The sequence below is a fragment of the Seriola dumerili genome, unplaced genomic scaffold, assembly GCF_002260705.1.
Source record: "Seriola dumerili isolate Sdu_G_001 unplaced genomic scaffold, Sdu_1.0 BDQW01000478.1, whole genome shotgun sequence".
Taxonomy (NCBI): Eukaryota; Metazoa; Chordata; class Actinopteri; order Carangiformes; family Carangidae; genus Seriola; species Seriola dumerili.
In genome coordinates this window covers 3551297-3572184 of record NW_019174733.1, presented here as the reverse complement: position 1 = coordinate 3572184, position 20888 = coordinate 3551297, and the positions used below count along the sequence as shown (strand labels likewise).

The 20888-nt window shown below is 40.4% G+C and overlaps 1 protein-coding gene across 1 annotated transcript; it reads right to left on the bottom strand.

Moving 5' to 3' along the window:
• Positions 1 to 4604: 4604 nt before the first annotated feature.
• Positions 4605 to 18123, bottom strand: LOC111235381 (protein FAM196A-like). Its single transcript, XM_022763828.1, has 3 exons — positions 16958 to 18123; positions 12733 to 12804; positions 4605 to 4788 (listed from the first exon to the last, which is right to left on the bottom strand). Exons 1-3 carry the CDS (start codon positions 18121 to 18123, stop codon positions 4605 to 4607), a joined length of 1422 nt encoding a protein of 473 aa, XP_022619549.1.
• Positions 18124 to 20888: the final 2765 nt, after the last annotated feature.

The following is a 20888-nucleotide window of genomic DNA, read 5'->3' as shown; positions in this document are numbered from 1 at the left end:
TTTAGGAGGGTCTAAAACAAAGAGAGTTGCAATAAAGTTTGTTCAAGAGGGAGAGAAAGTTGGTAAGACAGCAAGGAGGCAAGGCAGCTTAGAGGATGCCTGTGATTGGGAAATGCAGGTAGATTTAGGAGGAAAGCTTGTTGTTCCCCAGGAAATAGCCAGTACAAAGTTAAGGCCTGACATAGTCTTGTGGTCTAGGAGTAGAATGAAAGTATATTTCATAGAGTTGACTGTTCCATGGGAGGCTTCAGTTGAAGAAGCATATGAAAGGAAAAAGCTCAGGTATGCAGAGTTAGGGGCAGAAGCAGAGCAGCGAGGATGGAAAGTTAGGATTTGTCCAGTAGAAGTAGGATGTAGAGGATTTATAGCAAGGTCTGTTGTCTCTTTGGTAAGGGAGCTAGGAGCAAGTGGACAGAGTGTGAGGGAAATAGTAAAAGACATGTCAGATGAGGCAGCAAGATCCAGTCAGTGGATTTGGATTAGAAGAAGTAATGGTAGCTGGGGGCCCAGCAGGGGGAGCACTTAGGATAGACAGACTCTTAGGAGAAGCAAGGAAGAAAATCCAGGAAGAGGAAGTGTTTTTAAGTGGAGGGTGTGGCCTGTGTGAGCCTCTTTGAGACCATGCGGTTAGTTCAGGTGAGTTGGTTTGTTTGTATTGCTCTGAATTGGTCTGTAGTGTGTCTCTGACTGTCTAGACGAGTTTGTTTGTTTTAGGTGAGTTGTTGGAGAGTGGGGGAGTAGGGGGAGGTAGAGCACAGCCTAACCCGGTGGGGGAGAGCTAGCCCAAACAGGCACCTCTCCCTGACTCTACCTCCCTCATTCAAAATGGCCGCCATTTTCTCCAACTGGTTAGGGGAGTTTGTTTGCTGAATCTGCTGGTGTGTTTTGTCCTAGTTGATAATGTTGTGTGTGGTAGCATAGGCAAGGTAAAAGAAAATAGTTGTGGTGTGAGGAGCAGTGATGGCTGGCATTAGGGGAGTGACTCTGGGACGCCAGTGATCACTGTCTAGCCTCCTGGAGGTGTCGTGGGACCAACTAGACGAAACACTGGTGAAAGGAGGTTCCCACCTGATGACCCCAAAGACATGTCAGTTATCACTGCTCATTAGTCTGTGTAGCTGAATTAATAGTTATCATAGGGCTTAGGGAGTTATTCACCGAGTCTGGTCCAGTTTTTACAGCACAAGTTTCTTGTGTTTATCCTAAATAAATTTATAAAATGGAAAAATGTAATAAAATGTAAAAATGTAATATATACATAACACAAATAATGCCAAAAAATGTAAGGAATATATCTTTCTAAACTGATGTGACTTTGATCAATAAACTCATTTTAGAAATTTGATTGAAAATGAAAACTCTTATGGAGACTGTTTTTGAGAGTAAGACGATGACATCAGAGGAGGGAGATGAATGTAGAGAGAGAACTGTGAGCTGTGGAAAAAATGCTGTAGGAATCAAATGATAGAGGACTGGTAAAATAAAAGCAAAAGAGACTCAGCTGAGGAGAATGAAAGCGACAGACACAGTGGGCGCAACCAGGGGAGAGGGATGGATGTGGCATCAGGTCACACAGTTTGATCGACTGCAACCCTCAATCCCCTCCCGGTCTCGACTGGAAGGTTGTATCTCTTCTTGCTATTGGGGTCTAATCACATTAAAAGAGAGAAGCAAGAGCTCAACCACACTGCTGCTTAGCCCTCGTTATGGTCCACGAAAGCACAAAAGATGCAAAATATGGACTGTTTGACACTGTGTGAAGGCAGCTGTGGCTGTAACTACACCCAGCACTGGTGTAGTTATCTGCTGTCACATTGCCTCTGGCACTCAGTAGACATAGGAGAACACAGAATCACCTTCAGTTGAAAATGTTTTAATTGTGATGTAGAAACAGTAGAAAAATGCATAATATTGCACATAATCACTAAATTGCACTTCCTCAAGGTACAGATCTTTGCATGGAAATTGGTGACCTGAATAATGTAATCTACGGCGTAATCTAACAATGAGAAGCCAGTATGTGTCTTCCTGACATATAACAGTACCATAATCTACATAAAATGAGAGCTGCTGTTACAAAATGACTTTAAGAATTCAATAAATACTTGCTTTGTAACAGCGTGCAAGTTCAGTGTCATTGCTACATCATTAGTGTTTTGTTTGTTTTATTTTTTTTTTTGTACTTAACCAAAGCTGGTGGCTACAAGTCTTCTCTGCTATAAGATTGCTACCATACTCCTTTAGCACTGTGTATAGCCCTTCTACTCTTGCAAATTCAGTGCACTGTTGTTTGTGTGGGTTGGTAGACAGGTGTTCTGTAATTGTTTTCTGCTGGGAAAAAAAAAGAAAAGAGTCATTCAATTTTATAAGACGGAACTTGCAGTTGAATGGAAAGATAAATCAATATTACAAAACAACACTTTAAGTAGCCGCTAACTGGACATGAAACAAATTATTTTAAAATAAAACAGGATCTAGACTTCACATCAGAGCTTTGTTGTGACACAGTAAGTGAGACAAGGCAAACTCTTAATGCACTCAAAGAGAAATGTTAAAATAGCCTTTACTTTTTGTTGGGAATTAAAAAAAAGAAAACAAAAAATAAACAAAACAAACAAAGAAAAAGCAAGAAAAACAAAAACAAAGAAGAACACTGTTTACGTTATCATAGAAAATACTCTATAGTAGTCAAAACTTTATATATGTTGTTAAAAAATCCGACCTAACCTAGAACACTTGTTCTGCATTTTCAACAATTGTACCTTCTTCAAGAGGAGGGGCCCAAACATATATGTTTTAAAATTTCATCTGGGTCTTTGCTAAAAAGGATAGATATTCTAAAATATAGACTCTGAACATTATGTGTCAGTGTAGCCAACAGAAAAGGACAAGACAGTTTAGCACAGTGAGCTAAAATTGAGAGAAAGAAAGGACAGAGAGAGATAAAGGGACAGAGTTACAAAGAGAGGGAGGAGACAGGGGTTACTAACAAAGGCAGGCAGACGTTCACTCAGACAGACAAACTGAGCAGGTTGTTAACAGATAAGGAGGAAGAGGAGAGAATAGACAGGGTTATAAGAACAGCAGTGACACACTGCCATGTACTGTACTGTGTTTCAGTCTTTTACGCATTTTCTTCTCAATAGTCAAATGTTTGTGCTTTGCCGGAGGTGGGGCTGATGTCCATTCAAAGATTATAGCTTCACTCATAAAAGGCCCTCCACATGGCGCCTCCTCTTGTTGCCAAGCAATATGCTCTAAGGGGAGAAAGACCAAAAGTGCATTGCATTGGAGGACACAATGAAAAGACGTAAACATAAAGTGAGAAGTGCATTTACCCAGTATATAAATAACATTAACCTTTAAACAGTAACAAGGTCAAAACCCAGGATATAGCTGGACCGCATATGGTCAATGCGCGAAATTGAGGACGTAGCTGAAAACTGTCGTGGAACTCATGTAAGTAACTACCTTCAATGGAAAGTAGCTAAAGCCTGCTGGAAAAGACGCTAAATGTAGCTAGATGACGTAATACACTAATTAGCATGATTTCATTTCAGCGTATTTGCATTCTGCCTAGTGTCAGCCCTTCATCTGTTTGCTTCTCTCCTACTCTCTGTGCTCACATGTACAGTATTCTAATATAATAAAGCTGTTCTCAGCTTCTCTTACATGTCTTTCTGTTTCCGTTGTCAGAAGACGGAAAGTTTGAAATAGTAACTGAACATGGCCCATTAAGACCACATGACAAAAAGCAGCCACTTGCAAGCTGCTGCTCTGCTGATAAAATCCTGATTTTATAACTGCAACGTCGTCTAACAAAATCACCAAACACATAAGTTAAAGACAACGGCTGTGCTGTGATTTCGACCATATTTACTTTTAAAATAATGACTCAGAGAGGAAGTTAGAAGCGACAGAATATCTTTCTTATTTTGTCTCTCACAGCGCACAGCCTCTGTCTGGGTTACAATCTGCTGCTCACCTTCTCTGCCACTCACTGAACAGAGCAGACACAGAGGCAGGTTTGCCTCTTGCTTGCAGGGCAGTAATGGCGACTCTCTTCTATGGAAAGTAGCTAAGGTTTGTCCAAAAAGTCACTAGATTTGTTGCTAGGTGAAAAAAGTCATTAAAGGGGTCTGATGATGAAAACTGACGTGAATCCGCTATAAACGCCCTCTGATGACATAATAGAAAATGTTCTCGCCACACCAAAAGCAACATCCAACACCCAGTGGTGTCACTCACTCACTCACTCACTCACTCACTCACATTCAGGGTTGTGGTCCTGGACCTTGATGGGTCCAGCCAGAAAGAATACATGTACAAAATGTATCCCAAAGCTCACCTAGTTTTTGCAGGTGCGTGTCGACCTCTCCAGCACACATGCCAGAAAAAGGTTTGACAGAATTTAAAATGTTTTTTGTCTCTGCTGTCCCCCAGCTGACTTGACGTGCAGTCTCAACTCAAATGAACTTGTTTCTGTCGTTATCCATTGCCATGGGATGATTACTCCCTCTGAATATTCCTTCATCCATTTTGAGAAGAACGAGGGTATTAATGTGCCCAATAAAAAGGCAGTTTCCAAAGCCTTCATGTTTTATTCAAAGGAACCAGAGTTTCCAACGAGCATGCTTTTTGGACTCTGTCTTGGATTTGCGTTTCGGGGTGGATGTGAACACTTCGTTGGAGTAAGGCAGAGCAGGGCATTGTTGACTGTCCAGGGGGCAAAGTCTCTTCATCAGGGGCAGTAGCTTGTCCTCCTGCAGCTTGAAGTCTAGCTCGACACTGTAACACAAGCATAAAAGGTATAATTTTAGAATATTTAGATCATGTAGAATACAAGGATTTGATTGTAGATTTCAGATTTCTTGACCAACAGGAAAATCAGGTACATTAATCAGAAGGGTTTTAAAGCTCGTGATTTGGGCGGCTATAGCATTTATGACTCAGGCTTTTATTTTTTATTTTAGTAATCCACTGATGTCCAGATGGAGGCTGGGAGGGAGGCAAACAGTTCAAATGCACTGACAGACACCCTGGCAGCACATATTTCTTGCGGCAAATATCCATATTTCAGAAACTCCTGCGAGTAATAGAGTTCCTTTGCATCATCTCAGTATTTTTTTATGCATGCAGTAAAAGGGCTTTTCCTGCATAGATTATATTTGTGTTTAAAAAAAGAGCCAGAATGTGGGTTGCTCCTGACATCAGACTTCCACATCCGCCAGTGTAATCCCAGGCTGGTCATCGTCTGATTTTGTTCCAGCACCGTAGTTGAACTCTCTCTCCGATTAAATCTCTCAGGCCTGCGAGATATGTGGGGCTTAATCCCATCCAAATGAAACCATTGAGAGGCCAAGCAGACCTTGATTAACTGCCTGTTTTCAAGCATGGGATAAATGCACTATTATACACCATCTCCTTTGACTTTATTGCTATTGATTTGTAGTGTTCTGTTAATGTATTTATTCCTGGGGCATGCAATACATTTTGGAAGCATCATTCTGGAAATAAAAGAACATGAATCATCTGTTATGTGCCTGACAAAATGACAGTCCTGAACAAACCTTGCCTGATAATGAAATATTCTGTTGCTTTTTGGATTGGGGCATTTTTGATCAATCCTTTTTTACATTTTCATTTTATTTTATTTTTTTTTTTTATCTCCAACATTAGTTAACACACTGCATTTCAAACACACAGTGAATACTATGACTTACAAAGCCCATACCTGTCATTCAAAGTCTAGAGGATTAAAGGTAGAAGGGAGAACTGAAGCTGCCAAAAGAGATGACATCTGACATGTCAAGGTCAAACATATAGTCCCCTTCTTGTCTGCAGACAGATAAATAGACATTAAAGTACAAAGCCTGGCCTGATAGGGTAACCACTTTGATGGGCAATGTAATTAGTTCACTGACGGATATGCCGTCCTCAAAGTGACATAGTGAATCCTGGGAACTGTCCTCACCCTTAAGATAAGTGTCAGTTAAGAACAGAGCTCTGTTAAAGCCTTCAGGGGAAATCCTCTTGTTGTACATTGCTGTGCTCGTTCTTCATTTTCTCATGTGCATTTTTTTTCTTATTTCCACTTCAAATGAAAGCTAACACTTGCAGATCTTTTGAATGCTGAACACCTGACAATGAAAATTTTGAGTATAGACTGAAGCCTTTATCTCTGCAGAACTGCTGTTTCTTGCAGTATGTGATGCACCTGTTTTACAACATTTCTTATTCATACTGTCCGTTGTTTCATTTCCCCCTGCTTTTATCTCTATTTGTATCTTTTGTTTTATGTTAAAATCATTGTGTCCTCTACAAGTGCTGTTTAAATAATGTTGACTTGACAGAAAGCAGAGCAGGATCTCAGCAGCACAGTGCAACATAGAATAGCCTCAGCAATTATTAAGCAATTAATCACTTGGCAGATCACTGCAATTACTGTACGCTGTGGACAAATGCCTCGGTGGAAAGCCAGAGGCAGCACTGTACGATGCGGGTGGCACTGGGCAGCAGGTGCTTCGGCAAACAAAAGCCCTATATCTAAGATCATCTCTGTACACAAACAGATTGAAGCGGCTAGAGACAGGGAGGCTTTTCTAGGGCATTCAGCAAAGCAGATTAATCATCTCTTTAGCTATGCAGTGTGAGTAGCTGTTGCTGTGATCAGTGGCGAGCCGTTTGTTTGTCTGTGGTCGTGGTGTGCTGAGCACCACTCAATGATTGTTGCTCCTGGGAGGGATTTTGCCGCTGTGAGGTGCCTTTTTCAAATGGCGTAGTCTATTCATTGAGCAGTGTCTACCTGCTCACTACTATTCTCTATTATTTCTGCTACTGGCACCTTTCAGCGTAGAGTCATTTCTCCTCCCGTGATTTCCCCTTCGGCCATTCGCAGTTCAAAGTCACCACTTGACAAGATGAGTGGTTCAGGCCCAGTATAGTGTAGCATCTCCAGAACTACATGACAGGGCATAGTAGATTAAACCACTGCAGAATGACAGTTATTTCCTCCACTGACAGGCAACAGTTGAAGCATAAACTTCCCACAGGTTATGTAAATCAGATGCAGAAATTCTTTCCCTGTCATGTCTATCAGATATAAAAGCCGTTACCGTTGTCTGTTACATGGCTTTCTGCTTCACAGACGCACAGAGCAAAACCCAATCTCATTAATGAGAACAAAACAGAAGAGGCAATCTTGACAATTCTTCACCAAAACAACCACAGCTCCGCCATCTCAGCGTGGGACACCAGTGCTAATTAGCTCCTTGCGTCTCATCATATTGCATTGCAGTTGCCTTTCTCTGAGTGTAACTGTTTTTCAAAGTCATTGTTAGTCCCAAATTGGAAGCACTACATTATATACTTTGATTTAAATGCTGGTTCTTATTCAACACAGCATGATAGCAATAAAAGCCCTTAATGCTTTGATCTGAGCATGTGTTTCAGACTGGGCTTCCCGGGGTAGTCTAGGCTGACTCAGTGGTGGGATGCATATAATTTGCAAATTATGCTTTTGTAAATCTTGTTTGAACTACATATGTATATAAGCATTGCAAGGAAATGTGAGGAGCAGAAGGTGGAAACCACCTCCTCTGTAATGTGAATGTGTTGGCTCCTTAAAAGGGTTGCTTCCCCTAATAACAATAATCATACTGAACATTTTGTCACCTTCCTATTATGATATCTAGCTATGCAGATTTTTTCTTCTAGTTTTATTTGTCTCTAAGATTTCTGCCTCCACCCCAATGTAATGAAAGTGAAAACAGCACTGAAACAATTAAACAACAATGTGCCTTTTCATAAGCAATTTCTGCCAAAAAATGTGGGCAGTTGAACTCAAAACTATCTGCATTGCTAGATACCATTAGAAGTAGTTAATGGTTTAATGAGTGAAACGACCCTTTCAGGGATCCCTTTTTTCTCTGATGTAATGGACAGTATCATTATAGTTCTTGCCTTGATTTATCGTCCATATATTCTGCCTCTCTCGCCCTCTTTTCCACTCGCCATACATACGCCCTATTTGTTGCAGTGATGTATGAGATGCTGCAGTATGCTGTGGAGACTGTAAGAGGAAAGCTTAAGTCTGGATAAGACCCATAGATTGACTACCTGAGCTCAGCAGATGCTACAGTCCTGAATTTATCGGACATAGGAGATACTGGACTGCTCTGAAATTAAGGGCTGTGTCTCAGTGGCTGCTAATCTTGGTTACAGTTGCAACATGCAGTTTCTGTCTAACTTTGAGGGGTAATTGGTCTTTTGGTCCCAACTTGGCATTGGTCCATCTGCACTCAGTCCTCCTCATTGATGTGTCACACAGAGTGGATTGTACAGTGATTACTTTTGCCCTATCAGCAGTTTAACTTACTGGATAATAGAATTTTATAATAACAGGGATGCTGGTGATGATGTCATACAGCAGTGTGAGTGATGAGGTAGTTTTATGCAGTACATCTGATATAAAGAGCAGAGATAAACAATAAAGAGGTGCTTTTATTTTTTTCAGTCTTGGAAGGTTTGTGCTGGTGGGTTTTACTGAGGAATACTAAACAGCACTATTTGCAGAATTTAAGATATTTATGACAATTGCTTTGGCATAGATGGATGGGACCGTGATGGATTACCACCCTGCTTGCCAACTACAGCACTGCTGTTCAATGACTGTTTGGATGAACTGAAATCAACAACAGTTTAATGATGCAGAGCACAGATGAAATGATAATCTTCTACTTTATTAGAACTCTGCAGAGTGCATCTTCATTGTAATTTTATTACCACACCACATGCTTTGGTTTAATGACAATAGACTGAAGGCAGTTGTTTTGCCATCAGAATTTGTTCAGAGTTTGTTAATTAAGCCAAGTTGTTTCAGCGACATATTGAGTTGGCACACTTTGTCTTATCAAGATAAGATCAGGGAAACAAAAAAAAGAGAAACTCAGCTATGTGCTTTAGGACTAGCTACTCTACGCAATGGGCTTTGTCAGTCTTCCAAATTGTATTACTGTTACATCTATAATGTTGCCTCTCAGTTCAATGAAACCCAAATGTACTCCGTTGCTCCATTTATCTGCAGCAAGACATAATTAAACCATAGGTCCAGACACAGAAAGTACCATTCACAGGCTCATATGGCCATTTATTTACATAGTTCTAAATATTCTCACATACCCTCTCCGCTTAAACCCCTCGATTAAGTTTCACCCTGTATTCTTTGTCACATTTATTATTTGTGATCCTTGCATGATTCATTATGATTATGAATAAATTACAAAGATTATAATCATTGACTGTAAAAACTGTAATTTCATTTCTGACACTGGAAACTGCCAACTTGTGAGTGTTGGTTGTTGTAGGTCTGCTGTGGAACAAACTTTCTAATTTTAAGCTCCATAAAGTCAGGGGATCCTGAATTATTTACCATTCAGTGTTGGTGCCTGTGATGCACTGCAGCAGCTTTCAGGTAGGGTTTATTAAGTTCATTGACCTGTTGACTTTGGTTACTAAGGAATAGTATGGAATACTTACTCTCTTAACTGGAGCATGAGGGCATGTTCTTTGTCTACAATGTAACTTAAATCATACCGTAATTCTTAGAAAGGCCTGTGAAGAATGCAATACAGTAATCAATAAAAGTGTAAAAATATATTTTTTACAGTTGCACCACAAGTGAAAATATGTACTTTAAGTGAAAAAAGGGCAGTATAGATGTGTTGAGATCATGTGAGGCAAAATTAAACGAAACTTTTTTTTGGCCTGTGTCCAAACCAAAATCTATATTTTGGACGCAATCTTATCACAAATTTTTTTTGAAATGCTAGACACAGGGACACAGGGTGACATAGAGCAGACTATCATCTGCATAATAATTGAAAACATTTTTGCTGATAGGGCCTAAAATAACAGTATGTACTAACAGAAAAGACTGGGGCCCATAAGTGAGCCTTCAGGTGCACCAGAAGAAATGGTCAAATACAATCTGATGTTGTTGACTCCAGAGACAGAAAAGAGGAAGAAGGTGCCAAATTGTTTGGGAAAACTGGACCATTCCTCACGTATCATCACCAGCCTTGGCCTTGTTTACTTCAACATCTTTAGGAGTTGGATCAGCAGCGGGATGTAAGAGTGTTATACGTTAAGGGTGAACAGCTTTATTCCAGATCTATTTCGGAGAAATCCATCAGTTTTAAAACATAATTTAGTCTAATATATACATCAGGAGTCTTTACAGATGGGTAGTCAGTCTGGATCTGTTTAGTTCAGTCAGACACAAGGTCATCGGGAAACTAAGAGTTATAAGACTATTGTTGCTGACACCAGCCCATGTCTCTGACTGCAGAATCAGAGTGATGTCTAATAATTTTGTGTTACTAAGATCCGGTTTTGCTTTACCAATGAGTTCAGGTCCAGTTTTTCCATTCTTGCTGAGGAGTGGTAATCGATGGTGGTCTCTCTCTCTGAATAAGGTTCATTCTGAAAAGGCTTGAATGTGTTTTCCAGTTTTATTGACTACAATCCAAAGCTGTTCCCTGTTTTGCAATGGTTTGGGGAGTGAGAGTGGCTGTCGCTCTGCAGTACTCTGTCTCTGTTATCCTGTTGTGTTTTCAGAGAGATATCGATGGAAGAAAGCCTTTTGTTTCTATTTTTGATTCTACCTAGACTGACATCAGACCAAAGCTCCTTTTTTGATGCACCAGGCGTAAAACACGAAATTGTCTTTAGTCTTGCTTCTTAAGCATGTCTGGATCAGTTGTGGTGTTCATGTCCAGCAGGACTTGATTAGTGTGCAACCCAGAACAGGGAATGTGTCATCAAAATCTCATATTACGCCATTGGGCCTGATGTAAGAACATTTTTCTATTCTTATTCTAAACCTGTCTTACTTTTTCCCCCTGAGGCTTACTCATACGGGTGTGCCAAGTTTTAACTTGATGAGAACCACCTGCTCATGAGTAGGTGCACGTTCATCATTTGAACATTAGCATAATCAAGGAGCTTTAAGACCTGCTGTTAAAAACTAAAAACAGCAAAATTAGCCTCGTCAGTAATGAAATAAATTAGAAGATATTAATACAGCTGCCTTTGTCATGTCAAAGCCACACTGACAGAGTTAAGGAATGGTCTGACATGAATTTAGATGCCGCAGAACATCTTAAAGAGGAAAGCAAGCCACGACTTAGATGGGGGGCGGTCAAGGAGACGTGACAGTCATGGAGATGGAGGAGAGAATACACTTAATTATAGGCGATGTTTTACTGTCAGGTGTAATGGAGGAGTTTACCCCTGGATAGCAACTTCATTAGAGGAAGCTGCTGGAGGGTGAGAATTTTATTTTCCTTTTTATATCACATCAGGTTTTATTTTATTTTATTGTTTGTTTTAGTTTATTTCATCAACATGTTTAAACGCAAAATTTATTCAGATCAAGATCTTTTAATTTCTATGTCAAACATTTGATTTTTCCATGAGGAGGAAACCAGACTGGTACAACAGGCCTGGACCACGTGGGAATTGTGTTTGTGCCTAAGAGGAACTTCTAAACATGTGGAAATTGGTGAATATGACACTTGCCACTTGCCAAAAGTGGTTCTCACTTGAGGCCCAATGATTTCTCATCCGCCAGTCTCTGATATGAAATGAAGCTCCTGCTTTCAAGTTCCTCTATGGTCTTGCACCACAATCTGGGTCAGTTACACACAATTCACTCATCAAGGGAGAAGAGAGTGGAGGCATCTTGTCAAGAACAGGACTGTATTCCTTTTCTCTGCAGTAAAAAAAAAAAAAAAAACCTTATTATCTTGCTGGTAAAAAAAGACATTCTCTATTCTATTGTAATACCATAGCTATAAAAAGGGAAGCAGAAAGCAGAAGTTTGGAAAGATCCTTTCACTGAAGCAAACTTTCATATCCAGAAAGGATACAGATTTTACATCTTTAATTCGCCTCTATGTGTTTTTTTAAGGTACGTTCCCTCAGGTCCATGTGAAAACAATTGAGAGGTTTCATTGTACTGGAGTGTATTTCTGGGCTTGAGAGTATTTTCTAAACAGCTGTCTGTTTCCTGTTTTAGAGAACAAGGTAACACGAGGGTTCAGCAGTGGAGGCTTTTGGATTGAAGTGACAAATGACACAAGGTTACAGCTTGAGTGGATTTCCCACCTGCTTCTGAGCCATTTTTCAGCTCAGAACATATAAGAACCCTTACACCTCACAAACCTGTTGTGTACTCTGACAGGAATACAGTGTCTTTTCAAACTGACAATCAATGTTGCAGTGCTTAACCCAGCCTTTGTTTCTAAGAATCTGACATGTTTATGGGATGTTATAAAATTCCTCATATATTCTGTGATTACTAATTCTGTCACAGTGAGGCCATGCATTCCCCCAGAAACCCTTTCAAATGATATTGGTGCAACAGGCAATGTGTACAGTACTGCGAGTAATAGTTCTGCCATTTACTGTGAGTTATTCTTTCCATATCCCTGATGTTTATTTTATGGTTGTTCTCTTTTGGATTCCATTTACTGCGTCACACAAAAACTTTCTTTTAGATTCAACATTTTTAGTTTTTTTTTTTGTCTATCTTGCCTCAGTCAGATCAATGTAAATGTATAGAAAAGCACTGGTGCACTAAACACCTCTTGTAAGCATCTCTTTCACACTGAAGCATTTTATCAGACAGAAAACAGCATTAATGACGCACTGGCATTGAAGTGGGCCCACCTGTAAATGATGCACGCGCTGTTTCGACAAGTGTCACAATTTGCTGTGTCTTGTCCTGTTCGGTAGGAGAGCCTGTGAAAAGAGAGATGAAAAGATATATGTGATCTTCGGTGACAGGCTTGAGCGTCATATTTCAACACCTGTGGGCATCAGCTATCAGACAGATTTGTTCAGCTTGTTTTTCACCCGGTGTTGTTTATTCCTAACAGTTGAAAATGCAGCAGGGGTTTTGATCCTGCAGTTCTCTCAGATTTGGTTAATCAAGTGTGTAGACTTGCTGATTTTACATAATAGGATTACTTTGCTTTGCCATGACATAGTTTTAAAATGTGTTCTGTGTCTCTAATCTATAGGCAATAGGAAGTAAGTGGCAACAAAATGCTGCATGAATCATATGAAATGAAAAATCAATATCTTTATATCTTCTGGGCTATACTGTACATCTTTTTTTTTAATTTATCTTCCAACTCAATTTGCTACAGACATAATAAGCATCAGGAATGCAAAAGATTTATGTATATGTACATAGCTTCAAGCAACTGTTGTCTGTACTGTATAAACATTGTAGTTTTTCATGAATAAGGATCTCCACAGGATTGACTATAAGTCATTTCTCTGGAGCATGACAGAAGCTTATGTATGCACATGTCAAAGAGGACACATCAAATATACAGCGGCAGTCTTTAATATCACCAGTTATTCATTCATATTTCCCTGTCTGAGTTTACATAAGCACGCAGGTGTACATGTTTTTATTCGAGCTATATGTCACTGCATGTAATGGCATGCTGCAGTGGTATGGGGGATGAGAGGAGGGGCCGTGTTAGAGCTGCACATGTAATTGCTTGCTGTCGCGGTAGCCCTTCACCCTGATGGATGACATGTGGAGGGGTTGAACCTCAACTGTTCACCATGACATGAGAGGTGACCTCACTGAGGGGAGACAGAACAGCCTCCGTGTGGATCGAAAATGCTGATGGGAGCTCAAAGTCAACAAGTTCATCCATCCTGCCCTGTTCTCAAATGAAGTCTCTTTGAACAGCTGTGAGCAAGGACAGTAACTCACAGCACAGACAAGGTCTACACTAGTGCTGTGCTGCTGCCTGGCTTTTCATGTACATCCTTGTAATTTAAAGAGCTTCGCTCGAATAATCAAAGCGCATTAACCTAAATTTATAATCACTGCGTGTGCTCAGCACAAAAAAAAAAAAACGTTCTTTTTCCCATTCAGTGTAAAATGTTCATGACCCAATATACTGTAGTGGCACTGTATTAAAGCCAGAATGCCACAGAGAATGATTTCAGAGATTCCTCTTGTGGGAAAAAAATAACTGCACCTCTGAAAGTCATTCTCTAAGCTGACTATTTGTTGGCACAGATTCACTGCTGTGTTGTTTGCCCACGTCAGCTGTCCTGGGATATGTCCTGCCCTCGTCATTTCAGTTTCTCTGTCCATACCCCCTGCCTACGTGCCTGCTGCTCTGCCTCCCTGAGAGCTGCATAGTATTTTGTGTTGGATTGATAACGTGTGTACAAGAGCTAGGTCAGGTTAGTCAGGTCGCATTGTCTCACATGGCATTTCGGGCTTTATATAAGGGGTGAATGCTGTGTGTTATCCTATGCTCTACACATTTTGTATGTAGTGTACAGTATGTGCAGAGATCTGCAAACATTATTTTGTGAATGACATTTGCTATATGATGCAGTGCCATGATTAGCATGGGTAGAGACCTTCATTTCGGTCTATACAGCAACTGTTTATGTAGAACAGTATTATGGCAAATTCATCTATACAGCATAAGTCTGAGTTGATATGCATCACACATAAATAACTATGGACTGTTGTTACAATGAAATATGAGCTCATGCAAAAGACTAATATTCTGTATATCATCATTTACAGCCACCTTGAGATAAAAACCTTGAACACTACAGTTTATATAATACACAAAAAACTTGTCAGGGTTTTAAGATATATTCAATTATGCTATGATTGACAAAGAACTATGTAATGTTTTAATTTACTTCAGGTATGTGATTCATCACTGTCAAACATCAAGCATTATCAGGTGCTACTGCCCCACTTTGTTTAAGTTTGGGAAAACCTTAAGAGATGAGAAACAGATCACAAGCAAAGGCATTGTCTGTAGTTCCCGCTGTGCTTCTGTAATGAATATTTTTCATGTTTGTAACTGGCTCATGGCACATGCAAGAGACAGCAAGTAAAATCCCCAAAAATGAAGAAGTCTTATATTTTGTAATAATGTTATTTTCAATGTTGACAGTGAAGTGGAAATAACGGCTGTGAATCTTGTAAATACTGTGCGTGTACCCCTGCTGGATCAATTGATTACCTTCTCCTTTTATCACTGCATGTATGCTGAAAGCAGTGCCACAAAAATCAGTGGACACTGAGGGAGGTTTTTAGTTGCTTTTTGGCTAATCTTAAACTATAGCTCTAAAGAAGGCCATCTGACCGTCCAGCCATGCGAAAAAGGGAAGAGTCTTTAGAAAGGTACTATGGAAGGCAGGCTTCCCATCCTGTAACTGCACCTCTCTAATAACGTTGATGGAACACAACACAGTGAAGGCACTATAGCAGGCACAGTTTTGTGGAGATGAAAGGCAACGTGTTATGAGGCTGCACTAATTGGGCCTTTAAAACCAAGTTCCACAGAGCCACACTAGGGTGCCTTGTTCTCCACTGGATGTGGATAAGGCTTAAATACAATTTGCTGTGTGTTGCCATGGGTTTTAGAGATGGAGTACATTGATTCTTACAATTGCCCTGCTGTAAGAATCTGGCTGTGGACATGGCTTGAGGACTTTATGAAGCATATTAATTCATTTTCTCCTTTAAAAGGTATGTCTCTAATGAAATATGACATATAAAGAATTACTGGAGGCACACTTACTCTTGCAATAAATTACACAGACAGTACTCTCATGTATTGTACCCTGTATTTGAAATGCCCCATTAGACCTTGATGGTTGATTATGATATCACACCACATATACAGTTTTTTTAGCCATGTTAGACTTGGTGAACCTATGGCTTTTCCTCCAGTGCCGTCAGCAGGTAAGTTTTCATTTATTCAGTGAAACGTCTACATGGCAGATTAGTAGCATATTTTGTACAGATATTCATGGTTCCAAGATGATGAGCCCTAATAACTTTGCTGATTCTCTGATGTTTCCTTGAGCGCCGCCATGTGTTTTATTGAAATATTTCAACAGCTACAAGAGGAATGGCTGTGATATTTGGAACAGGAATTGATCTGACCTGACCTTTAATTTAGCTCTGACATTCCCATCAGCCTCAGCTATACTTTCTGTTTAATGCTAATTAGCAAATGTAAGCATGCTTAAATGCTAAACCAAGATGGTTGATACCATATAAACTTATACCTTCAAAGCATCACGCTAGCTTTGTGATTGTGAGCATGTTAGCACGCTGGTGCATGCATTTAGCTTGAAGTGCTGCTTCAGAGTTGGCAGACTGGGTGAAGAGTCTTGTTCAAGAATAGTCTTTGCCTCTCACAACTTGGGTTTTATTTTTGTGGCTTGCAATTGTTCATAATAACATGGTCATAGCCAAGTTAATTGCTGAAATCTGAGAACACAATAATATCGCTATAAGGAAATCTGATGAGGAAAGAAACACCAGCAGTCAGACAATCACACAGGATTGAAACACACCTCCAGGTTATTTGAAAGAGAAACCTGGCAAACTGAATTATTACCAGACACGTCCCATTGTAAACACCCATCACAGTTTACAGACTGACTTCCTGGATCAAATTTGATCAATTTGTGTACACAGTTTATCCTGTGATACAAGGGAGTATTATAAACATTTCTGGTTCTCTCTCTTTTGGATTTAACTCCAAATAAAGTGGTTAAAATAATCTGGCTGAACTGTTGGCTAGTTTACATCCAGTTCAGATGTCTGCTTGTACTGTATTTCTTGCCCTGTCGAACTCTGTTGTATTGATGATGTTGCTGTGTTCCCACATCTTACTTTGTCGGATAGGCCTATAATGTTATAATAACGAACAGACATAATGACCAAAGTTTTAAAATAATACGCAAGTTGTAATAAATCAGAATTACCCTTTTGCATAGCTTTTCCCCGATCGCACACCAAAATGGGCATGCATGTACAGTCTATGTTTGGTTGCATGTGTAATGTAAAGGTCTGCACTGTAAAGCTTACTCTACTCACCCCTCTCTCTGTGCTTCACCTTTCTCCAGCTCCTGAATAACTCCCAGTAGAACCTTGATGGTCTCCTGACTCGAGCAGATGAGGCTCTCCATGGCCTGCAGCTGTGCTTTGATATCCTTGTCTCCAGATAAGGGCATTATCTGCTGGCTGCTCCTCATGCCTGGGGCTCCTGTGTCTCTTGGAGGAAAGCCCTCATCCCCCCCAACTGTTTGCTGGAGTTTAGAGGAGGCTGATACATGCCTTGTCCGACACTGCCCTTGTGACTGTGCAGAACATTTGGCACTATGGGGAAGTGTATGTGACTGCTGTTCGTTTAGCTGCGTGCCCTTTTTCCGTTTACAGCTCACAGAGGGGCTTCCCAAAGACTCCACCTGTGTCAAAGAGTTCCACGCCACTGGGCCCGTGCCCTTTGACTTGTCCCGTGAAAACTCTGAGTTAGCCAGCTGGCGCTTTGAGGAAGTGCCAGCATCCATGTCTTCCTTGGGTAATCCTTTGTGTTTGGTCCTTGTCCCACAAACCTGGTACTCTTGTTCACTTTTGGAAGGGGGGCTGCTCGGGTGGCACTCTTCCGAGAAATGTGAGGAGTCTGGGCACGAGGGTCCATCCAAACAGTTGGCACTGGATAGCAAATCCTCTGTATCACTGCTGTCATCAGTGTGGTGAAGCAACGCTTTTGTCTGCCCCACAATCTTACCCTTGTACTTTGAGGACTCCCCGATAGGTTGTCCGTCCTCTGCCCCTGCCTTTATATCACTCAAAAACCCATTGTTTTGTCCCCTGTAATCTTCCACCAAAGCAGTATGTTTAAATGTATGTCCTTTTTTCCTCTCAAAAGGGAAAGTTTTATATCTCTTAGTGAGGTCTGGTGAGGTCTGGACACCAGTACTCTTGGTCACATTTGGAATAGAGCGTCTGGCAGGCATGGTCATGTATTTTCTGTGTGTCACTTTACAGGAAATGGATCTGGAGCGTCTTCCTCGATGCTCATTCTGAGCTTCACAGATATCCTTAAAACGCACTTGTAAGGCCTTGTTTCTTTTCTTCACTTGCTGTTTTCCGGATTCTGGTCCAGACTGCGTATCAAGACTGTGTGATGGACCTGTCTCTGAATCTGATTCATCTGAATTTGAGAGAACAACGCATTTGGTGTCCTCTTTGCTCACCATATTTCCTGAAAGAGATAAAAGAGGGAAAAGAAATCAGAGACTGTGTGTTACTCTGTTGTGATGACCTGATTCTTCTCTCCTTTCGGGACCATAACTTTACATTCTGGCAGCACATCATAAGCTTCTGTTAAAGGCACGATCTGTGATCCAACATCCAAATCCAAGATTGAAAATTTAAAGCACAGTATTTATCAATACACTTGGTGAAATGTGCCAAAAGTAAAACCTCAAAACACTCCTACACAAAAAAGACAAAAATAATCAAGTCGAATTCTCCAACTATGTATGTGAATACACTTGTATCTAGTTGCACAGATTATTAATTGAAATGTTTGTTTTTTTTTAACTCTATCCTATAGGTTTATGTGACCACTTTTAATTACTGCAACTTTCTTGGCATGGCAGACAGCTCTAAATACTGCAATACCCAGGAGCCCTGGCAACAGCTGCTTTAGAAAGAAGAAGCATGAGTCAGAGTTGTGACAAATTCAAAATGTTTTGTCGTTGCTAATGAGAACAATAGTTGCAGAATTAATTCAAAACTTACCGAGATTTGGAACTGAATTTATTTAAGCTGCGGATTGTGAAAACTGTTTTCTTTATCTTTAGCTTCCACTTGCCATGAGTGATGTATATAACATCATTTTAAGCTCAGTGACTTGACGTTTCTTGCAGGAATGCACCTTGGGAGTCATAGTTAACTTCTCACTTTTTGTTTTCATGTACACAAATTTGTACCTTCAACTTTTTATTTCTAGGACCAAATACTTTTTAACAGTGACATTTTCCTGCCTGTCCAAGCTGTGGAAGTGCTCTAACTGAGTCACATAACATTGACCAAGGAGTAAATGAATGAGACTTCCTTACCCCCAGAGCCAGGGGCGCCCAAAATAGCTCCTCCCACTCAGCAACCCTATACCTTATCCACTTTTTTGTCCTGTTAGGGCTTAGGATAGTGCTAACTCTTGCAGCCTCGACTAGCTCACTTGTCAAAAGTTGGATCATTTGCTTCAGGACACCTTTCTGGAATAATAATAATTGGGTTTGCGCTGTGCTTCTTGCAGCCGCTGCCACCATTTAGAAACTCAGTTCCCTAACTGTTTCTTCTATCAGTTATCAGCCACCCTCAAACACACACCTCAAGCTAGAAGCACAGGTTTGGTGCCAACTTGGGTGTGTTATCAGTGCTGAGATGCCAGATCACTGCATTACCTCGTTAAGTGGAGTATTTGCTAGTTGTACAAACATGTATATAATGGAAGTTTATGCCCTTGTTTTGTTAAGGACAATATCACAAAACTAAAGCTGCGTGTGAACTAGACTGACTTTAGTTTTCATTTTCAACATATTTTTCATTTGGCCTTTTATTCATTTATTTATTTATTTTTACAAATGCCTTGTGACACATTTATGTTATTGATTTCTGTACTGGCGAAAGAATAATACTCATGTTTCAGTATCATAAGTGTTTTGGGCTTAGCTGGTTTTATGGCTTATTTTCCCCCTTGGCTGATGTTATTTTTGGGGTTTCCTTTTGGATCACTGCAAACCACGGTCTCCTTTGGGGATTAATAGTGCAAATTAGCTTTAGTTATTTAAACATGACATTCACTTGGCTTCATGGAAAACTTGCTTTTGGCACATAGGAGAGTCACATTTACATTTAGTCCAGCCATATGTCAGGGAAACACTCCAACTCAAACAAATGGGTTTACGTGACAGCTCGCTTCACTGTTCTTCATATCATAATTACATCTAAACTGCTGAGCTCCTGTTCTCCGCTCTGCACTGATACACTCAGCAGCACTCATTGCCAACCTTAAGCTTTCTGTATATCCACACACTTATGATCATCGCCCTATCAATTCTATAACATTTCATAAGATATATATTTTGTGTGTTGCTCACTATTTTCCCCACAATGGTTGAGGTGTTTTGTTATCGAATGGCTGTGGGCTGGTTGGTGCTTGGCCCAAGGTGTTTACTAAATAATATATTCCCTTTGTGCTCTGAAGTCCTTATAGTAAAGGAAATGACCTCACAACTGCTGCCCATACATACTAGACTCTACATAATAGGTGACGTTGAGCTTCTCCACATGTATCTAAACTCTCTAGAGGGAAATCTAGTATCATCACTCCCAGGTCTCTGCTGTGCTGATTGGACTGACGAGGTGGGAGCGACACCAAATTGAAACTGTGCATGTACTGTGATCATAAATCTGTGAGTCCACTGACTGAACTGACCTTAAACATTAAATGTTTACAAGTTACTATTTGTTACAGCTTAAGAGATGCGAACAGTTCGGGAAACAAAGTTCACACAGAGATTTGCTACTCAACCAGTTGTCACTTTAGAGTAGGAGTGTTAGTCTCCAAAAAGTGTTAAGCATATTTTCAAACAACTGTTTGAGAATATGGTTTATAAACCTTTGCCCTGTACAGCAGTGTAATCATGTAAGCCAGATTTTAAACAATAAAATAATTGAAAACAACTATTTTGTATACAAAAATATACATACTGGAGCAATGGCGTCCTGAGCAGAGAGGGAAGTCACATCCACATGTAATGTGTTGTACTCTGAGCCTCTCTGTTCACTGTTTTCGTTGCTGGTCTGGCAGCGCTTGCATGTTAGTACGTGTGCGTGTGCATGTTAGCATGTGACTCCCTCATTGACCCTCCCCTTTATTTAGACCCCACAAGCACCGCCCTCATGCGAGATGGCAGGTGCAGTATGCAGCGTTAAAATGAGAACACCTGCAAGA